This window comes from Megalops cyprinoides, chromosome 8 (assembly GCF_013368585.1).
Source record: "Megalops cyprinoides isolate fMegCyp1 chromosome 8, fMegCyp1.pri, whole genome shotgun sequence".
NCBI lineage: Eukaryota > Metazoa > Chordata > Actinopteri > Elopiformes > Megalopidae > Megalops > Megalops cyprinoides.
In genome coordinates, this window is record NC_050590.1 from 10,184,952 (window position 1) to 10,208,001 (window position 23,050).

At 41.2% G+C, this 23,050-nt stretch overlaps 2 protein-coding genes across 2 annotated transcripts; one reads left to right on the top strand and one right to left on the bottom strand.

Moving 5' to 3' along the window:
- The first annotated feature begins 10,915 nt into the window (after window positions 1-10,915).
- Window positions 10,916-13,904, top strand: LOC118782271 (insulin-like growth factor-binding protein 4). Its single transcript, XM_036535579.1, has 4 exons — window positions 10,916-11,255; window positions 12,725-12,812; window positions 12,981-13,176; window positions 13,845-13,904. The coding sequence occupies exons 1-4, from the start codon at window positions 10,916-10,918 to the stop codon at window positions 13,902-13,904; spliced, it is 684 nt and encodes a 227-aa protein (XP_036391472.1).
- Window positions 13,905-17,833: 3,929 nt separating this feature from the next.
- Window positions 17,834-22,576, bottom strand: parp16 (poly (ADP-ribose) polymerase family, member 16). The gene is made up of 7 exons (XM_036535234.1): window positions 22,521-22,576; window positions 21,092-21,288; window positions 20,742-20,879; window positions 20,369-20,575; window positions 19,875-20,046; window positions 19,576-19,720; window positions 17,834-19,376 (listed from the first exon to the last, which is right to left on the bottom strand). The coding sequence occupies exons 2-7, from the start codon at window positions 21,278-21,280 to the stop codon at window positions 19,241-19,243; spliced, it is 987 nt and encodes a 328-aa protein (XP_036391127.1). The 5' UTR covers window positions 21,281-21,288; window positions 22,521-22,576; the 3' UTR covers window positions 17,834-19,240.
- Window positions 22,577-23,050: the final 474 nt, after the last annotated feature.

A 23,050-nucleotide genomic window follows, 5' to 3' on the forward strand; every position in this document is an offset into this window, starting at 1 on the left:
AATGACAATCATTGTTTATGTAATATCACAACCTGAACTTGTGCTGGAATGGAAGCGCATACAGGTGTCCCTGTGGCTGATTTGTAAATCAATCTCCACTCTCTACTGTTTTATCAAAATGTTTGCCTGGGGATTTCTCTGTATATGGAAATATGGGCATGGTGTTATCAGGGAAAATTATTCATAGCAATAAAGTCTCAAATTAATAATGATACAGTCTACTTTTAATGACAGAGAAAATATACTTTTGTATTCTGTGTAAAATGATTACTTCAAAGCTTTTGATGTAGCAAATTGAATTAATATTCATCAATCATGAACATGTATGATTTATATTCATCATGTGTACTTACAGCACATGATAGGGAATTATTTCATTTGTGACTCAAACACCTTGTTTCACATCATCCTGAAAATAACTTTCTCCAAGGAGAGAAAACGCTGTCTTTGTGGCTCTCCATGACATGAATTGAGTATAAATCAATACCCAAGATAGAGTCCCGGTCTCAGTTGCCCTTGGAAACTAATGAAACTTAACAGCACTGTACTAATTTTTGACTGTAAGATGAATAGGCATTGGTAATGGCCATAAAACATCTCATTCAAATGGCTACAGAAATAATGCTGTGTGTATCAAAAGGATGTGTCCATTACAAACATTTGCTACTCATAATTTAAGAGAATGGTGTTTTAGATCCTCACAACTTTTGGGCAGATGAATCTTAGCCAAGTTTTAAGTTCCCATACTTCCCCGGAACGTTATAGATTTGATATTTCTCCAGAACAGCCGAGAAGCTCTGGGGGGGTTGTGTTAACGTAGCTGGGATGCACTGTGAACCCGAATTTAATGATTCCAGCAGAGAAGGCATGCAGAATGTTCTCTGGTAACAGGAGCATGCTCTGTAGCGTTACGACAGGGGGCCCTTTTTCTTCCCCCCTGACTCTGAGAGGCTGCTTTCTCCAAAGTCAGCAATTGGAGGCCATCTGAGGGAACATCACTGACCCACCCTGCTGAAGTATCAATAACTGTGAAAGTCAATTAGTCTTATAGATGATTTCTGTGGTAGTATTATTTGTAGTAGTGGATTGTTTCCTCATTGTATACGTTACAGTTTCCATGGGAGTGGGTTGGAATAGACGGCAAAAAACCAACGCAAAAGACAGCCTGTCTCAACAGTCACAGGCCGGAGATCCCCTGAACATTAAAGCGTTTTATGGTGGTTTTGTGTCTCTCTTGATGCTGTGAATGAAGCCTGGTGACTTTTACATTACATTACATTATATACATTACATTTCTTTGCATTACATTACGTCATTTAGCAGACCCTCTTACCGAGAGCAACTTCCAAATAAGTGCATCACAATGCTAAGAGTAGTTATCAAAAAGTACTACAAGAGGTCAGTAAAATACTGAGTTAAGCACTGAACTAGTGAAGATTTTTTTGAATGGAAAACAGGGATAGATAGGATAAATAGAGAGGAAGGTAGACTAGAGGTAAAGCTTGAAGAGATGAGTTCTCAGCTTTCTCTTGAAGGTAACCAGGGAGTCTGTTCAACGAATCTCAGCAGGAAGCTCATTCCACTAGTGTGGAGAAAGTAATGAGAAGATTTGGGTTTGAGAGATGCTGCCCTTGTATTTCAGGACACAGAGGTGACCTGAGGTAGCAGAGCACAGTGCTCTCTCTGGCTGGCTTGTAGGTCTTGATCATGTCATGTATGTAACAGGGGGCTGATCCATTGAGTCCAGTGAGTTAGTAACAAGGTCTTGAACCTGGTCCTTGCTGCAACCGGTAGCAAGTTTAGGAACTCAAAGAGAGGTGTCACATGGTGCCTGCTTGAGGAGGCTGAATGTCAGTCAGGCTGCTGTGTTCTGGATAAGCTGCAGCAGCCGAATGGCATATGCTGGGAGGCCAGCAAGCAGCGAGTTGCAGACAGGATGAGAGCCTTGATCATGACTTGGGCTGTGTATGTGGAAAGGTATGGTCTGAACTTCCTAATGTTGAACAAAAGGAATCTGCAGATCCTGGTTGTGGCTGCAATATGCTCCTTGAAAGACAGATTGCTGTCCAAGGTTACCCCTAGGTTTTTGGCAGCTGTAGTTGCCATTACCTTTGCAATTACATTATCTTTTACTGTAAACAATGTTATTTGAATTTTTAAAATGAATTCATTATTCTCTTCTTATATATTATATACCTTTTGGCATTTGGGCATGTTTTTGCAACCCCTAAAGGCCAGTTTTTGACCCCGCCTTATTCACTTACTGGTCCTTAGTATATGACAAAAAACCCTGACTGACAGGTTATTAAAGGTGTGTCACTGTATCTGTCACCTCACAATGCCATATTCATATTTTTGGATTGACAGAGCACAAGGATATCAGGGTTGTCTGTTCTCATCTACAAGTGTTCAATATGATAACTTTATGATATTTTTTTCTGCAATGAGCAGTATGCCTCTTCTTAAACAGGGAATTCACATATGTATAAGCACAATCACATAATATTTTAGAAAGCAATAACTGATGAACAAATACATGTATTAAATACTAACTAACAAAATTTTAGTCCTTTTTTAGAGTGCAAAAAAACAATAGTGCCACGCCAGATAAAAACATAAGGCTTTGTGAAGCAGAGGGGAAGTTATTTTAAATGTGAAACACAGTAAGGATTTTCTATAAAATGAACTCCTTCTTATATTAAATTTTATTATGTTAGGTAGAGGAGGCCATGTAGGCAGTATCAGACTCTTAGTAATGATATTATCACCACAACAACATGTAAGTGCAAAAATGTTTATTTACAGTGCTCCCTGACTGTGGAACTAACTCCTTGAGACTCAAGAAATGTCTCACCTGCTTCTTGGTGTGAGGGGTTAAGGACTGTTCTGAGTGGGCTCAGTTTTGTCCACTTGAGGCAGTACTTCTGCTCTTCCCAGCTCGTATCCCGGGTAACGCGTCTGCTTGGCCCACTCACTCTGCTGAATGCTGAGTATCAATCCCACATCATGGATCTTCCTCAGGACCAGACACAGATGCTGGAAATGATCATCCCAGGTGTTGCTGTAGATGACTACATCATCCAGGTAGGCGGTACAGCAGTCTTCATAGCCTTGGAGCGCTCAGACCATGAGGTGCTGAAAGGTGGCAAGTGCCCCCTATAGCCCAAATGGCCTGACTGTAAACTGGGACTATCTCAGTGGTGTCCCAAACTCTGTACCACTTGCACATCATCAAGGAGGTCATCAGCATAGGTCATTGCGTAGGCTTTAAACTTGGAGTTGGAATTGAGATTGGGGAAGTCCTTGAAAATTCTCTGGAGACCTGTTCTTCTTTGAGACGATGACAGTGGGGCTGCTCCATTTACTTGTCAATGGCTTGATTACCTCAGGGATCTCTGGCAACAATCTCCACTCTCAATTCGTCAACTAATCTTTCAGGAACCCGACAGAGCCATTAGCAGATGGGCATGGAGTCTTTACGGTTCATGACATGCTGACATGACCACATCAGTCTTCCCTGGTGTCTGGCTGTACAATCTCAGGTAATCATCAAAGACCATCCCTCAGCCACTCAGGTGGTTCATTTTCAGCGTGGTTTTCTGCTCTCAGACCTCCAGATCACTGTCAGCTTCATCATCCTTCTCCATCTTCCTCACCACCCACTTCCCACACAGCCCTATCCCTGTTCCTGGGCTCAAAACAGAACCTGGTCGAGTTTTCAAACCGACTAGCAACAATGCAATATTAATAGAACTAAATAAAAAGAACGACTTCCCACCGACGTCTTGGTTGCATTTGGACATTGAGATAAGTACACCTCTAAGGTAATATAAATAAAAACAGTGTGTGGTGTGAGGAGTACCCAGCAGAGCTCCTTTATGCGGTTAAATATCTATTCAAGAGCTGTAAGAAAGGTATGGCAATCCAATGTCACACAGTAAAAACATACATGCCTTGATCTCTGTCAGAAAATACACACACGTTATTGTGGAGACACATATGAAAATAATGCCCATGTTGTTAGGAGAACTCAAAGAAATACTGACTGTTGTTAAGAGCACTCAAAGAAATTCTGACTGAACTGTGTTAATGCATCAGTGCATACTGTAAAAGTAAAAGCATAACACTAAAACACTAGCCTACACATCTATTAGGACACTTACACACAGATACATATATACAGTATGTATACACTAAGAACAATACACATGAAAAGCAATACACAGAAAAACTACCTTAAAGCCTATGCACACACAGAAGAAAAATGCACTTCTCTGTGCTGGGTGCTGGTGGCCAAACACATCGGAGTGATGCAGTGCAGACTGAATGCCTTAAAGAGATCAGAAACATGTGTCTGACCTGAGGGAGGGGTGACATGCTTCATCAGCTGCAAGATGAAGTCTTCCATCTAACTGTCAGTCTCCCGCCTACAGTAGTCTGCAGATACCCCACGCAGGAAGTCAGGGAGGCCTGATTCAGACGCCCAAGGAAGGAATGGAAGAGAACTCAATCTTTCGCTATCCCTCTATCTTCAAATGCAACAACACACGTGGCATCCCCAAAGTGACCTATGCTCGTACCTGCTATGCAACCTTTGTAGACAACCTGTTCCTAAAAGAAGAGTTTCTAAAAAAGAGGATCATAATTTTAGTCACATCCTTTGCAACAGGACCACAGTATTGATTAAATCAGAAGGACAATACAAAATCTCCATAAATTTCCACTAATGGATCACCCATATGAAGGACAAAAGGTGTGAAGAAATATTTCAGGCTCATCAGTGGCATCATTTAAAATGCCCATTCCAAGGAAAGGGGGCCTGGAGGTTTCATTTTGCTCAGTTGTGGTCCCTCTTGGCAAAAGTAAATAGTGGGTGGGCAAGAAGAGGGTGGACTCCAGTATCTCAATTCCCAAAATTGGATGACTCAGTTATAAGACATTCCAGAGCCCAGAGTCCATAAATCATCCTGTCTAATTTCTCTGTCTCTTCCACTGTACTTCCACTCTCATAATGCATTTCCAAAAAAAAAAAAAAAATTTTGTCCGGTCGCCTTTTAATAAAAGAATAGCAAAAGTAAAAGGCTTAGACAAGTAAAGTGTGCTATGATAAATAGTCACAGTCTAGTAACGCTGTGTGAGGAAACTCAGAAAAGCCAAGTTTGAACCTCTTCTGGGATATGAAGAAACAACTCTTAATATTACTCTGTGGAAAACAAAAAGAGAATATAACTCAAATGCAGAAATAAAACTGCGTAACCAAATACTGAAATGCAGATCATCCTATACTCTTCACTGAATTAAATCAAATAAAGAGTTATCATCACAAGGCTTAATTATTAGCCCAGTGTACATGCTGCTATACTGTAGTTATTCATCAGCAAACCCGAAAAAATTCTGGATACTTTCTGTTGACTGTTGTCAATGATCTGTCTTGACCACTGATTGTTATAAGAAGAGTCCAGGAAGAAAAGGAGGCAGTTAAGCATATGTGTATGTAACAGTACCACTGGTACCCAGCCTTTCACTGGAGCCAACTGAGGGGTGGCTAAAACATACATATGTTGGTTCTCAGGGAAGAGACTTCCATGTCAAATCCAGGAAGATTCAGAGCTAGCTCTTCACAGGTCTAACTGTGCCAGCATCTTGAGACTTTTTAAATAAAGTCACAGACTTGTCCTGACAACATTCTACTGACATCCTCAGTCCTGAGCCTGATTCCTGGCACTGTTTCACAACAACACTGTGGACCCTGTGTGCTACAGTGATCCAGAGTTATGGATCCAGAGTGGGAGACCAGACAAGTGTGTCGTGAGACAGAAGATGTAACAGGATGTTGCAAAATAGTCATTCACGCAAACCTTGCTTGCCTGAGTGGGCCGCAGGTGTTTCAATCCCATCTTCATGTGTTCTCAAAAAAAAAAAACATTTTATCACTTCCTGATGATTCTACCGTCTCCATGACAACCGCTGAGTACATCCATCACGGGGAACTTGAAGATGCTAGATTCTTTGAAATGTCCATGTTCTGCCATTAATACAAACTAATAACACACTAAAGGCAGCAATCAAATATCAATCTTAGCTCTTAATCCTTAGTACAATTCAAGTTGCACATTATACAAAAATAAAGAATGAAACAAACTTCTTTGTGTCTTGACAAACATCTGTTTCTCATTTACAGTTAGAGAGGACTGATAGCCTGGTCCAAAAGACTGTGATACACTGCAGAGGGCTTTTGCAGTTGAGCAGCCTGATCTCAATTCCAGTTCCACTTCTTATCCACAAGGTTTCTAAAGACTTTCCAGCTGCCTTTTCAGTGAGTTCCTTCAAAATAATGACCCGCCCTATGTCATCCATTAATTGAATTTATTTCCTAAGCATAGTAACATCTGGTAGCCCTTGCCTTTTAAATTCCATCTTTATCTCTGCACTGGACCATCCCAGACAATTTCATAAGGGAATATAGTGACAGATGTCTGCAATGGACTGAAAAGCATACAGACAATATCTTTTCTCATGAGAGAGGTATTCTTTTCTTCAGCTTCTGTAAGAATGCTAATGATTTGTCTCCAGTTGTTCTGATAAGCGGTTTCTTCAGCTTTACCATGGAGAACAAATATCCGCTGTTGAAAAAAATGAAAGAGACATCAGAGAAAAACAGGAAACAGCACAGTTTATTGTCTTTGCAGAAACACATTTGAATTGTTATTTTTTATACAGTGATTATTTATGAAAGAATCTGTAAAAGTATGTCAAGGTAAGCACACATGAAATAAAAATTCATGGAGAGTGCAGACAACGGCAACATAGTATAGACAGGAAGCCTGGGAAGAGGAGACAGGAAGTGGTGCCCCCTTACCCAAGAGAATCCAGAGCATGGGGAAACAATCAGATGCTTATACCCTGTTTCTGGCTGAGGAATCTCTATCTACTTCAGCTTCTGTCTTAAATAACATAGATTTTTACAGCTGGAAATTTATTGAGGCAATTCAGGCAAATTGTCTTGCTAAAGGAGGCAGTGCCTTAATTAGGAATCAGACATACAACATGCTAATTTCCCAGTTCATTAGCCGCTATACAGAATAATTCTGCTATTCCACTAAGGAAAAGAAAGAAGAGAAACCATTTTCAGCCTTACATAAACCACATAGTTATTCTCACATCTTCTTTTTTTGCAACACTCAATTAATTTGTTTCTGTACATGATGCATGGCCTAAGAGGACAGTCTACTTTGTATGAGCTAGAGTGGTCCAGCAGGCTTTGAGAGCTCTCTTTTAATCACTCACTGTCTCAAAGTCCACTAAAGGGAAGGAAGCTGACATTATTTAGACAACCATTAGCTAAACCATGTGGTACACCTGGCTTGAAAGAAAGTTTGAAAGTGATTTGAAGTATAAGGCTTAAGAGGACAGTAAAAGTTATATATTAAAGGATATAAGCAGAATCACAGAAATGACAATAAAAACACAATAACAGTGATAATTGTTATTAAAGAGGATTTCCTGCTGATATTAGACCCTGATGTCACTATACTTGGGCACATACAGTGATGCAGCTGAAAGTTGTTAGGAGATAAAAGACACATACTTCGCTATTATTGCATTGACATTAATACAACATTGGCAAGTTGTAACAATCACAGCATTTTGTTCGCTATATTCAGTCACTCCACAGGCCAGAACATGGCAAACCATACAGCATCTGTCCTGAGCCCCAACCAAACTAAGCTCTTCATCAGTTGCTGTTACTGCTCTTTTCCATTGGTTGTGAAATGCATACACGCCAACAGACATTATTGGCCTTGCAACTGAATATCTGCATTTTGTGGCAATGTGGCAGAACAAGGTCATTACACAAAACTATAAGGACATTCTCCTAATTTCCATCAAAATATGTTCCATTGGGAATAAAACATCATCAAAGAATAATTAAACATTCATGGCAAAGAGTTATGCAGGAAAACAGAGGGTGCAAATGAAAAAAAAAAAACAGAATTATTAAAATGGTACTCCTTAGACAAAAATATGATGTCCATTCAATGTGAAAATACAAATTAATCTGTTAATCCAATTTAAAACAACATCAGAGGACTATCAAGGACTGGGACAGAGGACAAAGTTGCCTGTTAATGTGCAGTTGAGGGGTCAGGTAAGACATGGCTATCTGCACAATACTTTCAGTATTGATATATTCCCATGAACCAAATTTTCACCTGAGGTGCTGGTGGCGTATTACTCCCTCTGGTGGTGAAAAACATCCCTGAGTCATTTTCCTGGATCAGAACAAAGCCTTCAATTACTTAAAATTGCAGAAATCTGAGAAGGTATTGACTATTATCATGCTCACAACCAGAGAACCAGGCACCCCAGGTGTCAGAGCTTGTTCTGTAATATATGAATGAATCAATTTTGAAGGTTTAATGTGGAAATAGCCCAAAACATTTTGTACCAGAACTTGTTCAATGAATCAGGAAAGTTTTGCCAATGGGATTTTTGGTGTTATGCTGCAGTACTAGGAAAAAATTGCTGTCTACTGAAGTTCTTATCTCTGTCTCCCAGCTGCTCCTGTTCTACCTGCAGGAGGCTGGGAACTATGTCCAGCACGTCACCACTGGCCGCTTCATCCGGCATTAGCCAGAGACCTGCACAGCATCCTCCTCACCCACCTCACTATTCTTATGTCCTGATGAGGAATGTGGGAGTAAGGGGTTATGACAGTTAGGGCAAAAACATAAAAAATGGATATCAAGAAAAGTTGACATACACTGGAAACCATCTGAGAAACAATTGCACAGAAGGGACAACTTTAGTGCATTTGGTTCAATCTGATAAAAGACCCCTTGTCAGAACATGGCCCCAGTGGTAGCACCACTGAAGTAGCCCAATGGCAGACAGCCTTATTGTCTACTAGAACTCCTACTTCCAATTTGGCATAAATCATCAACAGACACTGCACTCAGCCAATGTCTGACTTACAGCCAGCATCTGCCTTTGCCTGAGGCTGTTATGATAAAGACTGTGATAAGCACTGAACTTGTCTAGTTCTCATGTATTCCTTGGCATTTTCTCTGATTGTAAGCCTTTAACAACGAGTACCCTGCAGTTAAGACACTTGAAAGGAGTATTTTTTTTTTTTGTGGGTGTGAAATGAATGCTCATTTTTATTCATTTTATTTCTTTTTTGGGTTATTTCCATTGGTGATCAAATAGATGTATATAATACAATACAAATAGACTAAGCACTCAAACACAACAGAACCTCATCCTCTTCCTGCACTTGTTCCTATTCTGCTCTTAATGGCACAAAAAACAAAGGTATTGCTTAGAATGTATAGACAAATATAAACTGGGAGAGCAACTCTTGATTCAAAGCAGTTTGTATTGCTATGAATCTGTGTAGACATAGCAGCGGATAATTCAACCACGGACGATAACATAAACAAATCAGAAGCAAAGCAGCTCTTCTCCTGCCTGTGATCTTCTTCAGGAAGTATTGCTGTGTTCACGCAGAGCTATATTCAGCTCAATAAAAATATACTTTTCAATCAAACATTCTTTTTGCTTTGCTTTCAATTGGCCAGTTTGAGCCAAATCTCCTACCCCCCTCTGCCATTTTGGTCCCAGTATACAAGGGCCAAATAACAAGTTTCTCTCCAGTGGTGTAAGATGGAATTTGTTTTATAGTTAATATCTGGCTTAAAATAAAACCACTCTTCAAAGCACACAGTAAGTTTAAAAAAAAATGATAAGTGCACATAAAAGTCAGGTTACTCACAGATACAAATTTACATGAACATTTACATTTCAGTACATATACAATGGCAAAAGTAGCTCTGGTGCTATTGATCTGAAAAGGATGCTAATGTAAAACCAACAAAATTGACAACATTACCTCACACAAAAGAGGCATTGTTTGTTGCAAAGTATGTGTGCTTTGTTGTTTCAGGTAACTTAGCCCATGAAGAGCTGTAAGCAGAACATATGTAGGATCAGACATGGTTCTTGCTCAAAATGCAGCTGGGAATAAGCGCCCGCATCATGCAATCGTGCCCTTGGTTATGGGCCTGTCTCTGGTACCTGTAGGACCATGAATCTGTGCGGTCAGCCTCAGGGCCCAAGTAAGGTTTGGGCATTTGGGCACCTTGTCACTCCTCAATGTGCCATGTGCTGGAGTCATCACTGCACAGGAATAAGTGGCAGTGGCCCAGATAGAGGATAAACAAACCAAAATGTTGTGCTCCATTTTATGTAATTGTGGTTCAATTTTTCATGATGTTTTCACAGCGGATGCCAAGTTTCTATATTTTTATTGGGTCATTTATTTGTGCCAAAATTAATATTTTATCAAAACTAATTCTTAGAAATATATGACTGCCTGTGTACTGCTTCAAAGATAAGGACCCTGATAGATGTCAGTGGTTGACCTCAGAGACGTCTGTGACAATGTTCAATTGCTCCACTCGAACCAGACAGTGATTTTTTTTTTTATTACGACCATGCCGACTTATGAAAAGCAGGTTTGCTCAGATAACCTGCCAATGTCCTAATCTTGTCCTTGTCAGAAACAGCTGATTATCAGATCATACCCCTGAATTGCCCCTCTTTCAGAGTCATGTGACTCTCATCACAAAGGGACCAGTCTTCCCATATTGCGTGAACTTATCTAAAATTGCTCAAAAGATAGAAATGCTTGAAAACAAAAAGAAAACAACTGAGAGATTGTAAAGATAACACTCGGGGGATAATTAACGGTTGTGGCAGACTGCACACGCTTACAGTCAGTCCCCCTCACCCATTGGCTGCTGGGGGGGTGGAGGACATAAACTTTCAGTCTTGTCAGTGGCGTTGATCTGTGGGCTCACATATAAAAGGTGGCTCTGGGTCTGTTTTCCCTCCAGCACAGGTTAAGTACACAATGAGGAGTCACATGACACTGACGGTGGTGCTGGCCGTGGGCACAGGCCTGCTGGCGTGGGGGTCAGAGAGCCCAGAAAGTGGGGGACACACCTTGCAGGCGCTCCACTGCCCCCCCTGCGAGCGCATCCACTGCACACCCCGCCGCGCCCTAAGGCTGCAGTGCAAGGGTGGCCTGACCACGGGCATCTGCGGCTGCTGTCCTGTGTGTGCCCGGACCGCAGGGGAGAGCTGCGGGGGCACCTGGGACTACCTGGGAAAGTGTGACGAGGGGCTGGTGTGCGTACAGGACCCCACCAATGGCAAGCCAGAAGCAGAGCAGCAAGGGATCTGCAAAGAGGGTAAGACCTCTCTTTTCCCTGGGACTAGGCTATGCAATGCAGGAGCTGACTGACATTGACTATTTTGAGATTTTTTTTTTTTTTGTCATACTGCAGTTTCTGTTTCATGCAGTTTTCCATAAGTACAACAATTATACTCAGCTATGGGCTCTAATCAGTGGCAGTCAGTGCACTGCAGATAGAGGCAGATAATTTACCTTCGTTTTCATAAAGTTTCTATAAAACAAAGACAGTTTCAGGACATTTATGACGGTGAAGGTTGGTTAAGTGCATGAAGGTGCTTGCTTCATGCTACATGATTAGATACAAGGAAATATGAACCAGCATCTGAAGGGTGAGCTTTATTTCAACAAGCCTGTGACAGCTAAAACAAATAATCACAACCAGGATGAGGATCAAAGGCAAGTCATCTGCTTCCCACTTCTTACTCACAGCCACTACTGGTTATAATGTGCAGAGCTTAACTGAACTCACAGGATAACAGGGCACTAATAGCCTGAGAGAATCAGCATTTTTGCTCTGTATATTGCAATATAAGGTTATGCTACTTGTTTTTTTTTCCATATCAAGTTCACATCTAGATGTTGACAGAACATTCATGAAGTAACCAGGCATAAGGATGACAGCTGGAAAACAAACAACTCATGATTCTAGACAGACAGCGGTCCTACAACAACCTGCTCTGCCTAATGAAAAACATTGACTTGCATAGATGTTGTTAAAAAAATGATCCCATTAGCAGATATTCAGATAAGATGAATGAGAAAACCATCTTTTATAATATTATACATACAGTCTATCAATATCTGTTGGTAGTATCCCTTCCAGGACCCACGTTACACAAAAGCATCCAGTTAGTTTTAACAGCTATGAGTTCTCACATAGTGATAAGAACTTCATCAAAGGCACCGTCAAAGGCAATCTGATTTACGAGCTGTGAAAAGCAACAGTGTGGTCAAGGCCTGCTTTGATTCTAAAGTGCTTTCTGGAGTCAGTAAAGTCATAATTACATCTCTTATCTCAACCATAATGGCCATTTATCTAAATTGCATCCACACACTTAATTCTATTGTCTTAGAATTGCAAATTCATTTCAAATCAGACTTACGAGCAGAAAACATGGCTTCTTGCTAAAAAGTCTTATAAATCGCAATCACTGCAGTCTGCTGCAACACAATACAGGCTCGTCAATCTCCTTCTAATCTGAGACCACAAAATTAACAATGATAGGTTCTGTGGGGTACAACAATGAGTTTCTTTAATCCAAAATGGTCTCATATCCTCATAACAGAAAGGGCTCCACAACTGTGCAGTTTAAATTCATAATATATTTTTAAGTAAGATCACTTTTAAACTTAAAAATGTATGATGTCAAGAAAGATGGACATCCTTTAACTGCTAAAACACTGTTGCAGTAATGAGGTTTCCCGAGTGGCTGACTCTTTGACATGGTGACCTCTTTGTTACAGTGCTGAACCCCCTGGAGACTGAGACCTGCCGCCCAGCATGCAGCTGGGAGTTCTGTCGAGACCACCCATCAGAGATCTGTTCAGCTAGGTATGCTCTGGGTACATTGCTGCCTCATAAAACGAACCAGCATCAGCTTACTCAGCCTCCTCCTCCTACCCACAACCCATTTTGTGGATAAAGTTAAACGCTGATCTGGGATCAGTGAGCCGGGGCAATGCATCTATCACACACTTCTCCCCCTCTTTTCTCCTGCAGGTCTGTGGCGCTGGAGAGGCATGAGTGCCATGGATCCTGCCAGCACACATCCTGCTCCAGCTGCCTGGTGCTGAGACCCCCTGTCTGCACCCAGACCTGCGGCCAGGCCGACGCCGCCTGCATGGTGCGCTTCGGAAAATGCGTGCAGAACCACCTGTCCGAGGCTAGCCACCCAGTGTGCCACCAGAACCTCCACGTGAGTACCACGTCGAAGTGGAAGCGGGCTACATAACCAGTCCAGCTCTCAGCAAATGGGCATTAAGGGGTCCTGACTGGTTTTAGAGTCGCATTGTTCATTCTGAGGGCAAGCTGTGTCCTACGGCATGGGCACAAAACTGGCCATGTCACTTAAATACACAGTACCCACAGAAAGAACTGGCTGTTTTCTGCTGGAGATAGGGTGGGTAGGTTGGCAAATGGGTCCTTGTCTCACTGCTCACAGGTAGTCTGCAATTTACCAGGTTCCTGCAAATTGCTTAGATGATGTCAGTGTAGGAGCACAACCATGAGTGCCTACTTCACTTAAGTATGGAAAATATCTCATAATATCACAGATAGCCTTTGGATTCGTACAAGGGTACTAGAGAATCACCTTCATCTCATTTTAGCTCCCCTGCCCAAGCACAGAGACTATTATGGTGGGATGAGCCTAGTAAACATAAAAGGGGGGGAAAAGCAAAATAAAATAAAATTAGCATCAACATGATAATTCAGCTCAAGTCCTCCTGAACTACACCATTTCCAGACATTATTCAGGCAGAAAATTACTAACTTCACTTTAGCTTACAGCTAAAACTACAGTTGAAACTACATTTTTACTGTCTGTGTAGACTTTTCAATGACTTTAAGTTGCTTTCCCCACAGAGTAACGCAGAGGGATACTTTGCATGCCTGCTGCCTGCCTGTCCGAATGTGGTAAACTGAAGCAGTCTTACACTCAGAGGAATGTTCTCGAATTCAGTCTTGACTGGAATGTAGCGATGTTGGCAGCTATATTGAAATGTGTGAATTTAGATTAAAAAAGTAATTTTTTGCCTTTGACAATTATTTCTTTATGTACATAATGTACCACATGGTTTGTGAGGATAAAATTATTGTGGAATTGATGGACTACAAAATGCCATTTAAAATTAAATATATTGTAAATGCTACTTGCCTCCATTTCACATTATTTTGCAAGGGTTCTATGTTACATAAATGAATGATACTGCTCATCAGAGAGCAATTCACTGTATGACTGGCTGTAATGGTTGGTTAAGCAAAAATGTAAACTTTGCAGTCAAAAAAGTTTAATCATCAAAGCAACTTTGAACATTCACTAAAAAAGACAAGTAAATAAACTTCCCATTGTTTTGTTATGAAAAGAGAACACTATGTTGCATTGACATCAATACTACACTGACTTACTGTTTGCATATCTGTTGATATGCATCATAACGGGCAAAATAAGCCATGCATTAAAACACGTCAATGAGCCCACCGAGGACAGTGTTAAAGACGTGGAGACTGGTTACTGTATAACAAGCCTTTATTGACCTGCAATTATACACCTGTGAAAAGGCAAGCATAAAGCCTAGCCTGACAATAGGCAGTTTTGTTCACTGTGCTTTTGAAGTTGAATGTGTATAAAGATGCTCGGAAGAAGAAACAGTTAATTATTACAAATTCCTGTTTCTCAGAACTGACCTTTATGAGTTTATGACTGACAGCCCAATCGCTTGTCTTTTAAATGTGTACTCTTGTCAAGGATGTTATGTTCGAACAAATGGGGTGTTTCAGAAATACATGACGATTGGAGAGAGGGAGGTTTATGAATGCTCTCTGCAGGAAATGGCTTTAGGTTAAAATCCACCCTGTGAAGACAGGAAAATTGCAGTATAGTATATGATATTGCAAAAAGAAAAAAACAGTGAATTGCATAGGACAGCATGTAGAATTAGACTTCTGAGTTTTGATACATGCAAAAAAAAAAAAAAAAAAAAACATTTTCCTATGACAAAAGCAAAACAATACTCCTGCACAGTAGGTCAAATTGAGATAAAGAGAGGTTATTGCAGTTATATCTCACAATTTACAGCTGGAGTTGCAACATTCAGAGGTGGATTTCAGCCAAATATGTGTGAAGAAGCTGGCCGATACCTCTCCCATAACGTTTTTGTTTACCCATCTGTTATAATTACCCCAATTCCAACAGTTTCCAGCTTTAACAATGTATTGCTGGTCTCTCTAGGCATGCAAATTCATTCTCATCCCTGGAGGGTCTAAGCAGAAAGAAAACAGAAATATTGTTCCTTCATACAATCTCTCTACAACATATTACATTGTTCTCTGCAATCATTCTGCAGGGCATTTGAAAATATAACACTGAAGAGAGTCTACAGGCAAAATGTGAGACAAAAAATGAATGCCATGATTGCATATTATTGCGTTGATGGAATATCTTCAGGGACATTTCTGCAGCTGTAAAAAATATTATCCTGCCGTTTTTCTGCCAACACTGCAGATCAATTTTCTGGCTTTAAACCTTTACTTATGATGCAGTAACTATTCCATCTCTGGTTAAGTTTTAAAAGTTCCTCCTTCCTACAAGTATTGTAGATCACACACACAGCTCCATACCAGAACATTTCCACCAGCCAGCTGTTACGTAGCTGTTGTATGCAAGTCCTACACAAGCATCACATCTGATTGGATGCACAGGTCAGAAATCCCACAACTACACATTTTCTGAACATGTACACAATAAATATCTATGCATTTTTCTGATTTGCAATGCTATCCTTTAGAGGGGCTGCTGTGATCACAGTCACAGTTCGGATCACATGCATGTGTCCTGCTTTTCCTTGGCTTGCGGGTCAATGTAGAAACAATGTCAGGTGGATCTGGGCCATTTCAAGAACTGACCTTGATTCCTGTACACTCTCAGCCAAGATCTGGTCAGTAGCTTCCCGAAAAAAAGAACTCTAAAAAGTGGCAAAATGTTATCTTCAGCTACCATACAGTGAGTAAATGAATGCGTAAGCCTCTGTGAACCAGAGCTGACTTCGCTATCAACTCCATATATCATCCGTTATTCTTTACTGATAATAGCAACCTGATAACAGCGGATCTTAAAGGTGTCAGCCATCATAAACACTACATCCCACTGATAGGACACTCTTGGGTCAATTGTTTGCGTAATGCACACCATGAGGTAAGTTGTGAGCACTTCAGTTAAGACAGTTACATCAGCCAAATGCTGAACAAGAATGACAACAGACAAAAGGCATTTTCTCACAGTCGTCATTCCTCAATACTTGTCTGGACCAAGCCTGTAAGCCATGATTATGGTCCTCTTGATTTACATAAGACAGTATTACCTCCGAGTCTATATATATGACACAGGAGCTCAGCTTTTCTCAGGAAAAAAAAAAGTCTGATGGATGAGAAAGTTTATAACAATTACATGGTTACCACATTTTTTTTAGACAAATTAGTTTTGTCCAGGTTTTGATTGCAGTACCTGGATCCAGTCTGCAAAAGCCAAGGCTGTAAAATGTTAGCGTGGGACTGTTCAGAGAAGTCTCTCTCACACCAAACCTTTTTTGTACTTGTAAAGATAGTAGTGTTACAATAAAAGCAATATAAGAGCAAACACTGTATACATAATCTATTCTGGACGGCCATTTTTTCAAGAAAAGGTGGTAATGCGAAGTTACAAGAAACTTATAAACAACTTATAAACAAACACACATACATTATGATATCTGCAGTATAGTTTTTCAACAGCAGTACATAACATTAATTGAGAAGGTGTCCTGCACCCCAACACTTTGTCAATTGAGGCTATGACGCAACACACGAAGACCATCGGTAAGATGAAAACACAGGATCAATCTAAATGAATACTCAGACATTGTGCAGGAAGAGAAACTCATGAGACGGATATTATCCCCTCCCTGAACCATGGAGACATTTTGTTTTGTTGCTGATTCATTTGCGGTACTAGTGCTTTTGTCAGACAAGGAGGTAATATATTCAAGCCTATGTCAGAATATGCCTGGCTAAAAGCCTAGTTCCCTACTGCATAGCAATGGCTCCAACAAGCATTTATCAACGTATAGAAAAACAAAATCATGTCCAGGAATAAACACTGAACACATGGCAGTCTAACAGGTCATTTGTGGCTTTATCTCAGCAACCTGAAAGATCTGAAAACATTGCAACAGCAGTAGCCATTTAAGAAAAGCTTAAAAAAAAAAAAACTCATGAATAGAACCTGACATTCATAAGCCTACAGAAAGCATATTCTTACTGTCAAAGTTAATGTAGGATCCATAAAGTATTTCCTGGAGTTACTGGAATTGTACTGTGAAGTTTTGATAGCACGAGCAACCAAAACATTTTGAGAAGCCCTTCAGAGGCCATGAGAGGAATGGCTTGGGAAGATCTTCCTGTGGCATACTGACAGTGCCTCACAAATACACTCAAAGATCCCACACACATACTGCTTTTTCCCAAGCTCAGAAAAGTGCACTGCAGACGATGTCTACATGTTTACTTCTTATAAGGACCTTTTTTTATTTTGTTTATTTGTAACATAAACATACAGCAGGTGCATTCATGAATTCCTGGTTAAACATACTGAAATCAGCAGACACACTCACACAGTGTACACATTACATTAATATTTTAAGTGAACAGAACAAGAATGCATTCAGGTAAAAATAAGGGGGCAAATGTCCTGCTATGACACATTGCCTTTACCTTCCAGTAACAAATTTAAGGAAGCATAACATTTTTTGGAATATTACACATCACAAGTTTTCCGGCCTGTAAGATTTACGAAAATATAAAAGAATCAAAGAAAAAAAAAAAAAAAATCAATAGTCCCTTAGACTCGTTCCTCAACACAAGTGCCATAGCATTTTGGCCTAAATGCCCCCAATACTTTCAAATGAATACTGAAAACTAAAGCAAAGCACACTTACCATGACTCAGATAATGTAAAACAGAGACAAAACAAAGACAAAAACTGCTAACCTCTTCGACAGTCAGCTTTTTAAATGAGTAATTTACAATACAGTACTTGTCCTTGCATAGGAAAAAAAAAAACTGAGGCAAGACGCAGCTGCTGATCACAGCAAGAAATATATTAGAAGTAATTACAATATTATTTTGAGAAAATACTCTATTAAAAAACAACTTTCAACCAATTACACATATTGAAGAAACTTAAAATGCCCAAGGCTACATTGTGGTGGTACATTACATGGGAACTTCCTTTTCTTAACAGAACATGAAAGCAGGTGTCTATCAGAGCTGTGCCCAAACCCAATACATTTCAAAGCATGAAAAAAAGACAACTGCCTGTGCTGTCTGGAGGTAGAGTGCAAGCAAAGGATGAACTGAACACTTCTGCATAGAAGGTTCATCTGCATTCATTAAGTTTTTTTTTTTTTTTTCTCTTCTCACTGCCCTTAGTGACAACTGAAGTGCATAACAGCGCAGCGCATGACTCAGTGTAGATGCTGAATATGCGTCACAGCTTCAGCAAATCCCATGCATCCTCCCCACCAGTCATAGTCGCAGGGAATGAACTGTTACGCTCTCATACTGTAAAAATCATATCAGAATGTAACATAAAGTGGGACTAAATAACAATCTTGGATGCAAATGATGGCATTTAAGCGTTAGTGGAGAATAGGCCCACATTCAAAAGCAGAGGCCTACATTCAAGAACCGAGACTGGAATGCAAAGAGACTTCAGTTACATGGTGCAGTAAGCCCTTGGGGGTCCATGAAAGGAATGGCGTTGTCTCCATCAGCATGCTGCCAATATTTCACAATCTTTCTGTCTGCCATTTATAAAAGTAGTGCATTGAACAGAGCCTGGCCTAAAACAGTTAAAATAGATCTGTGAGAACATGATGTTCAAAGACGCCCGATATGCGTTTCAGTTATTGTGATGTTTCCATTTCTCCTGTTCCATGCTTGATGAGAGACAGAAACCTTGTACAACAGACGAACTAAAAACTCATACCTGTAGCGTAAACAGAACTGGCAGTCATAGACTCGAGCAACTAATGCCAACCGCTGTACAAAAAAAAACAAATATATTAAAAAGGAAGAGAGAGGAGGAGAAGAACCAATGTGCAGAACACCGTGTTCCTGTATGGTCAGGGAAAGTGAGTCTCCTGCATGATTGTCCGGCCCCGTTAAAGAGAAGGCACTTTGGGTGGGGAGGAGAGCACTGAGGGAGGATTATGTCTGCTCTTCTCTCACCGAAACAGTTTGTGCCAGAAGGACTGGAAGGCGGTGGAGTTGAAGGCACCGATAAGGATGAGTAACAGCAGATACAGGCTCATCATGATGGCAAAGTGGTGTCTGACCAGCCAGGATGTCCCTCTGGTGTGCCTGCAACCCCACAACAACAGATACTTTACTACACATTAAACTGTCACGCCCTCCCCCCCCCACTCAAATTTCACTCAACCCAGACCCCTAATTCCACACCTGACCTTTAGAGCAACAACCAGTTTGGATGTAGCCATTACGATCCCTTTTGGTGATGGGTGGGTTTTTCAGTCTACACGGGACTTTGGGTGCATCTTACCTGGTGCGGCGTCGTTTCTGGGAGTACACCAGCAGGTATTTGACACGGAGCAGCTGATTGTTGGTAACCACAAAGTACTTCTGAGGCACCTCTCCTCCTTCGCTGTTCCTTGCCCTTGCTCTTTGTCGGTCAATTCTCTCAGAGTCTGAAAATTCAGACAACCAGTGATAGAGAAGTCTTTATTTATGGCAATGACTATTATATTGGTACTTCCGTTTATTGTACTGTGGTGGTGGTGGGGTGTGTGCGTGCGTGCACCCACATCCACACCCACTGTATATTCAGCAGCTGGGGGCTACCTTTCCTCTTCACTTGACACTTCACGTCTGGGTGATCGATGATCTCACACACAGCGACGCAGCTTAGCAATGACCCCAGAAGACTCTCACGCCAACCGTTGCCATGAGGACTATAGAGGACAGCCATGCTGAGGTCACTAGTGAGGTAAGTGCCTTCGCCAAACAGTGAAGTCTGCAAGTCAAAGTGACTGGATTCACCATTTATGTCCCCACACAGCAATTCTGGCAGTCTTCCATACTCTCTCTTAAAATACCAAACATTTTCCTTCTCAGTCTTATCAGAACCCAGTGAATTCTGAAATTTTTTTTATGGACAGGATTCACTACAGTGAACACCACTTATACACACAGCCTATAATGATAAATAAATAAGCACTGCTGCATGATCACCTAGTATCACCAAAAAAGGTTTTTTGATTTGCAAGTAGAGGAAAAAAAAACATTGATAACTGAATGGAGGTTATCTGAGCAGGGCCTGAAAACGGAGCACTAGCCTTGTTCAGGTGACAGTGTAGACCATTGTGAATGATGGAATGGAAGTTCTCCAGTCGACTGCCATGGAAAGCATAAAGGAGGTCCCGCTCTCCCCTGGTCTTCTCAAATTTAGCGTTCATCTGATCACAGTACTCCAGCTCAAACAGGAAGTCTGGGACAGGGGCTGACACTCCATCACACTCGGTCAGTTCTCGAATTCTAGCATACTAACACAGATGAACAGGTGAGAGAAAAGCAAGGAGAGAATGTTATATACAGAGGTGACCAGGTTTATTCGCTCAAACACTTTCAAGACTACAAGTTATCAGCAAGTTTGCCAAAGGCCTTCAATGCCACTTCCCCTGACCACTCCCCACACACACACACACCTACCTCATCCTTCTGAAGTGTCTTCACAGCAAAGTTCTTGGAAGAGAGGACCCAGTGCATTAGGGCAAGGTGTCGCTCCCCTTCTCCAGGGCCCAGTCGCACCAACTCCCTCACCCCAGGCAGGGCGTTAACGTCTGCCAGCTGCAGGAAAGCCAGAGAACTAATAGTCAGGACACTCTCAAACCGTGCACTGCGCTTATGCAGGACACATGGACACAGTGGAGGTGCTGCCACTTCTTGTACCTTTTATTAAACGTGGCTGGAAAACAGGGTTCACTTGAAACAAGTCTGAACTACAAGAGAGAAAACACAGTTTAAAATCAAAGAGCCGCTGGACTCCAGCCTGAACTCACCAGGGCCTCAAATTCCTTGTTGTCCCCACTGAGGTATAGTGGGGGGAAGGGTCGGAGCACAGAGTCCCGCTTGTAACTCAGTGCGGCAGCGGCAAAGAGGCTGCAGCGCAGGTCTGCCGCCACAGGGTCTCTATGCAGACATGACCGCACGAGCTCTCGGACTGTGGCGGGCGGGAGTGGCGATTTCATTCCCAGCACTGACGATACACAAAACGCTAGCTAGATATTGTCGGTCCAAAGTGCATACAGGCCATACAGGGACAATTAACTACCTATACTGAAACATTTCTTTTAACATAAACCCATTTATAAGATCACAACTTCCTGCGCAGGCAGCTAGGTAGACACAATGCATGACACTTGGTACATTCAATGTTAAGGAGCCCCGTTATCGGGGTTTGCTTCCTCAAAGAATTATTTATTCAACAACTAACAAGCTGTATATTTTGCGAGGCAACCCCAACACTACAGCTTTTAGTTTTAGGGTGTTGTTTCAATTCGACTCCTTAGATACTAAAACCAAACTTTTCTCTGCACCCTAGTTACTTAGCCAGCCGCGTGTATAACGTTATTCAGTGCAAGCTAAAACAAGCACCTGGATTTATTCCCACGAGATAAACCGTTAGCTAGTTGGCGTAGCCGGGTACATTGTGTCTGCTGTCATTGAAAGGTGCTATAACACAACTTTTCATTTTTATTAGTTAACCCCTTTTAACATCACAGTACATCAACCTTAAACTTTTCGTTCAATAGGTAGACTAATGCCATTTAAGTTAGCTAACGTTAACTACTACTGTCTTCTGACAGCATGGTAGCTGGAAATGTAAATTAGTAACTGACTACAACTGACGGTTACAGTTCAGTTTTTGGCTGGTCGATGTAGTTACTACTTCTCAAAACTAGTAGCCATTCATAAACAAATCTGTTTTCTAAATTCACCATGAGGTGTGCAACGTTAGCTAATTGCGTATATCTTAGACATCCGGGATGGTAGGCTAATGTTTCCTCTGACAGGTAACATAATTAACTTATCTGTTAGCTGGCGAAAAATCTTCCTCTTCAAAAATTCAACTGGGTAACCGTGTTTATCCGAGACACCACTGCGTAGCTAGCTACCAGCCAGCTATCTATCTTACCATGTTAACTAACTAACAGTCTGAAGTCTCTGTCGATTCAACCCACATCTCTCTGATGTTTGCTAGAGCTAGTGGTAGATAGCTAAAATGTCAACAAAGCTAGCGAGCTAGGTAGCAAACAAGCTACACAGCTAATACAGTTAGCGTCATCGTTAGCCAGGTTAGATGACTATTTGACTGGCTGGCTATGCAAACTCAGTTTTGGTTTTGTGGATCATTTTAGTCAATACCAGGGTAAATTATTTAACAATCAGATGAGCTGATTAACAAAACAAGGTTCTGTCGAGGTTTACCGGGAGCTAATAGAATGAACGTCCTGAGCCCTCCAGAGTTAATCTGACCCACCTGTAACGTTGCCTCAATCGCAGGCATAGATTTATCCGGGATACGTAGAAGACCCACTGGAAGCTGCCCGCAGAAATGCCTGAGCACATATGTTGGTGAAGTAAGTATCACTGCCACCTGGCGACAGACCCGTGTTTCTAACAAACTCCTATCCAACTTCATCGTAGTAGCTGGCAGGTGAGCTGCAGCTTTGAACATTGAAAGCACGCGAGCGTTAAAGTCGTTTAGTGGGTTAGCAGGTGTGTTAAGCACCTTATTGGTATTAAGGGTCTCCATGTGAAAAAAATGTCTTAACATATTGAGATGCAACTACCACTCATTTGTTGTTTGGATACTCTCCTTTAATTGATCAAAAGATCTGTATCTTACGAAATGTCCACCACTACACAACATATTCAGAAACGTACTGAAATAACATCAGATGGCTTGAAACTGCAGATATTGCAAATATTTTTTCATTAACTGTTTTCATTAATAG

Coding starts and splice junctions, on each gene's coding strand:
- LOC118782271 (XM_036535579.1), top strand. CDS start 10,916: ATGAGGAGTCACATGACACTGACGGTGGTGCTGGCCGTGGGCACAGGC. Junction 11,256..12,724: donor GCAAGGGATCTGCAAAGAGG/GTAAGACCTCTC, acceptor TCTTTGTTACAG/TGCTGAACCCCCTGGAGACT. Junction 13,177..13,844: donor TGTGCCACCAGAACCTCCAC/GTGAGTACCACG, acceptor CTTTCCCCACAG/AGTAACGCAGAGGGATACTT.
- parp16 (XM_036535234.1), bottom strand. CDS start 21,280: ATGAAATCGCCACTCCCGCCCGCCACAGTCCGAGAGCTCGTGCGGTCA. Junction 19,721..19,874: donor GTGTCAAGTGAAGAGGAAAG/GTAGCCCCCAGC, acceptor CTGAATTTTCAG/ACTCTGAGAGAATTGACCGA. Junction 19,377..19,575: donor CAGAAACGACGCCGCACCAG/GTAAGATGCACC, acceptor GTGGGGTTGCAG/GCACACCAGAGGGACATCCT.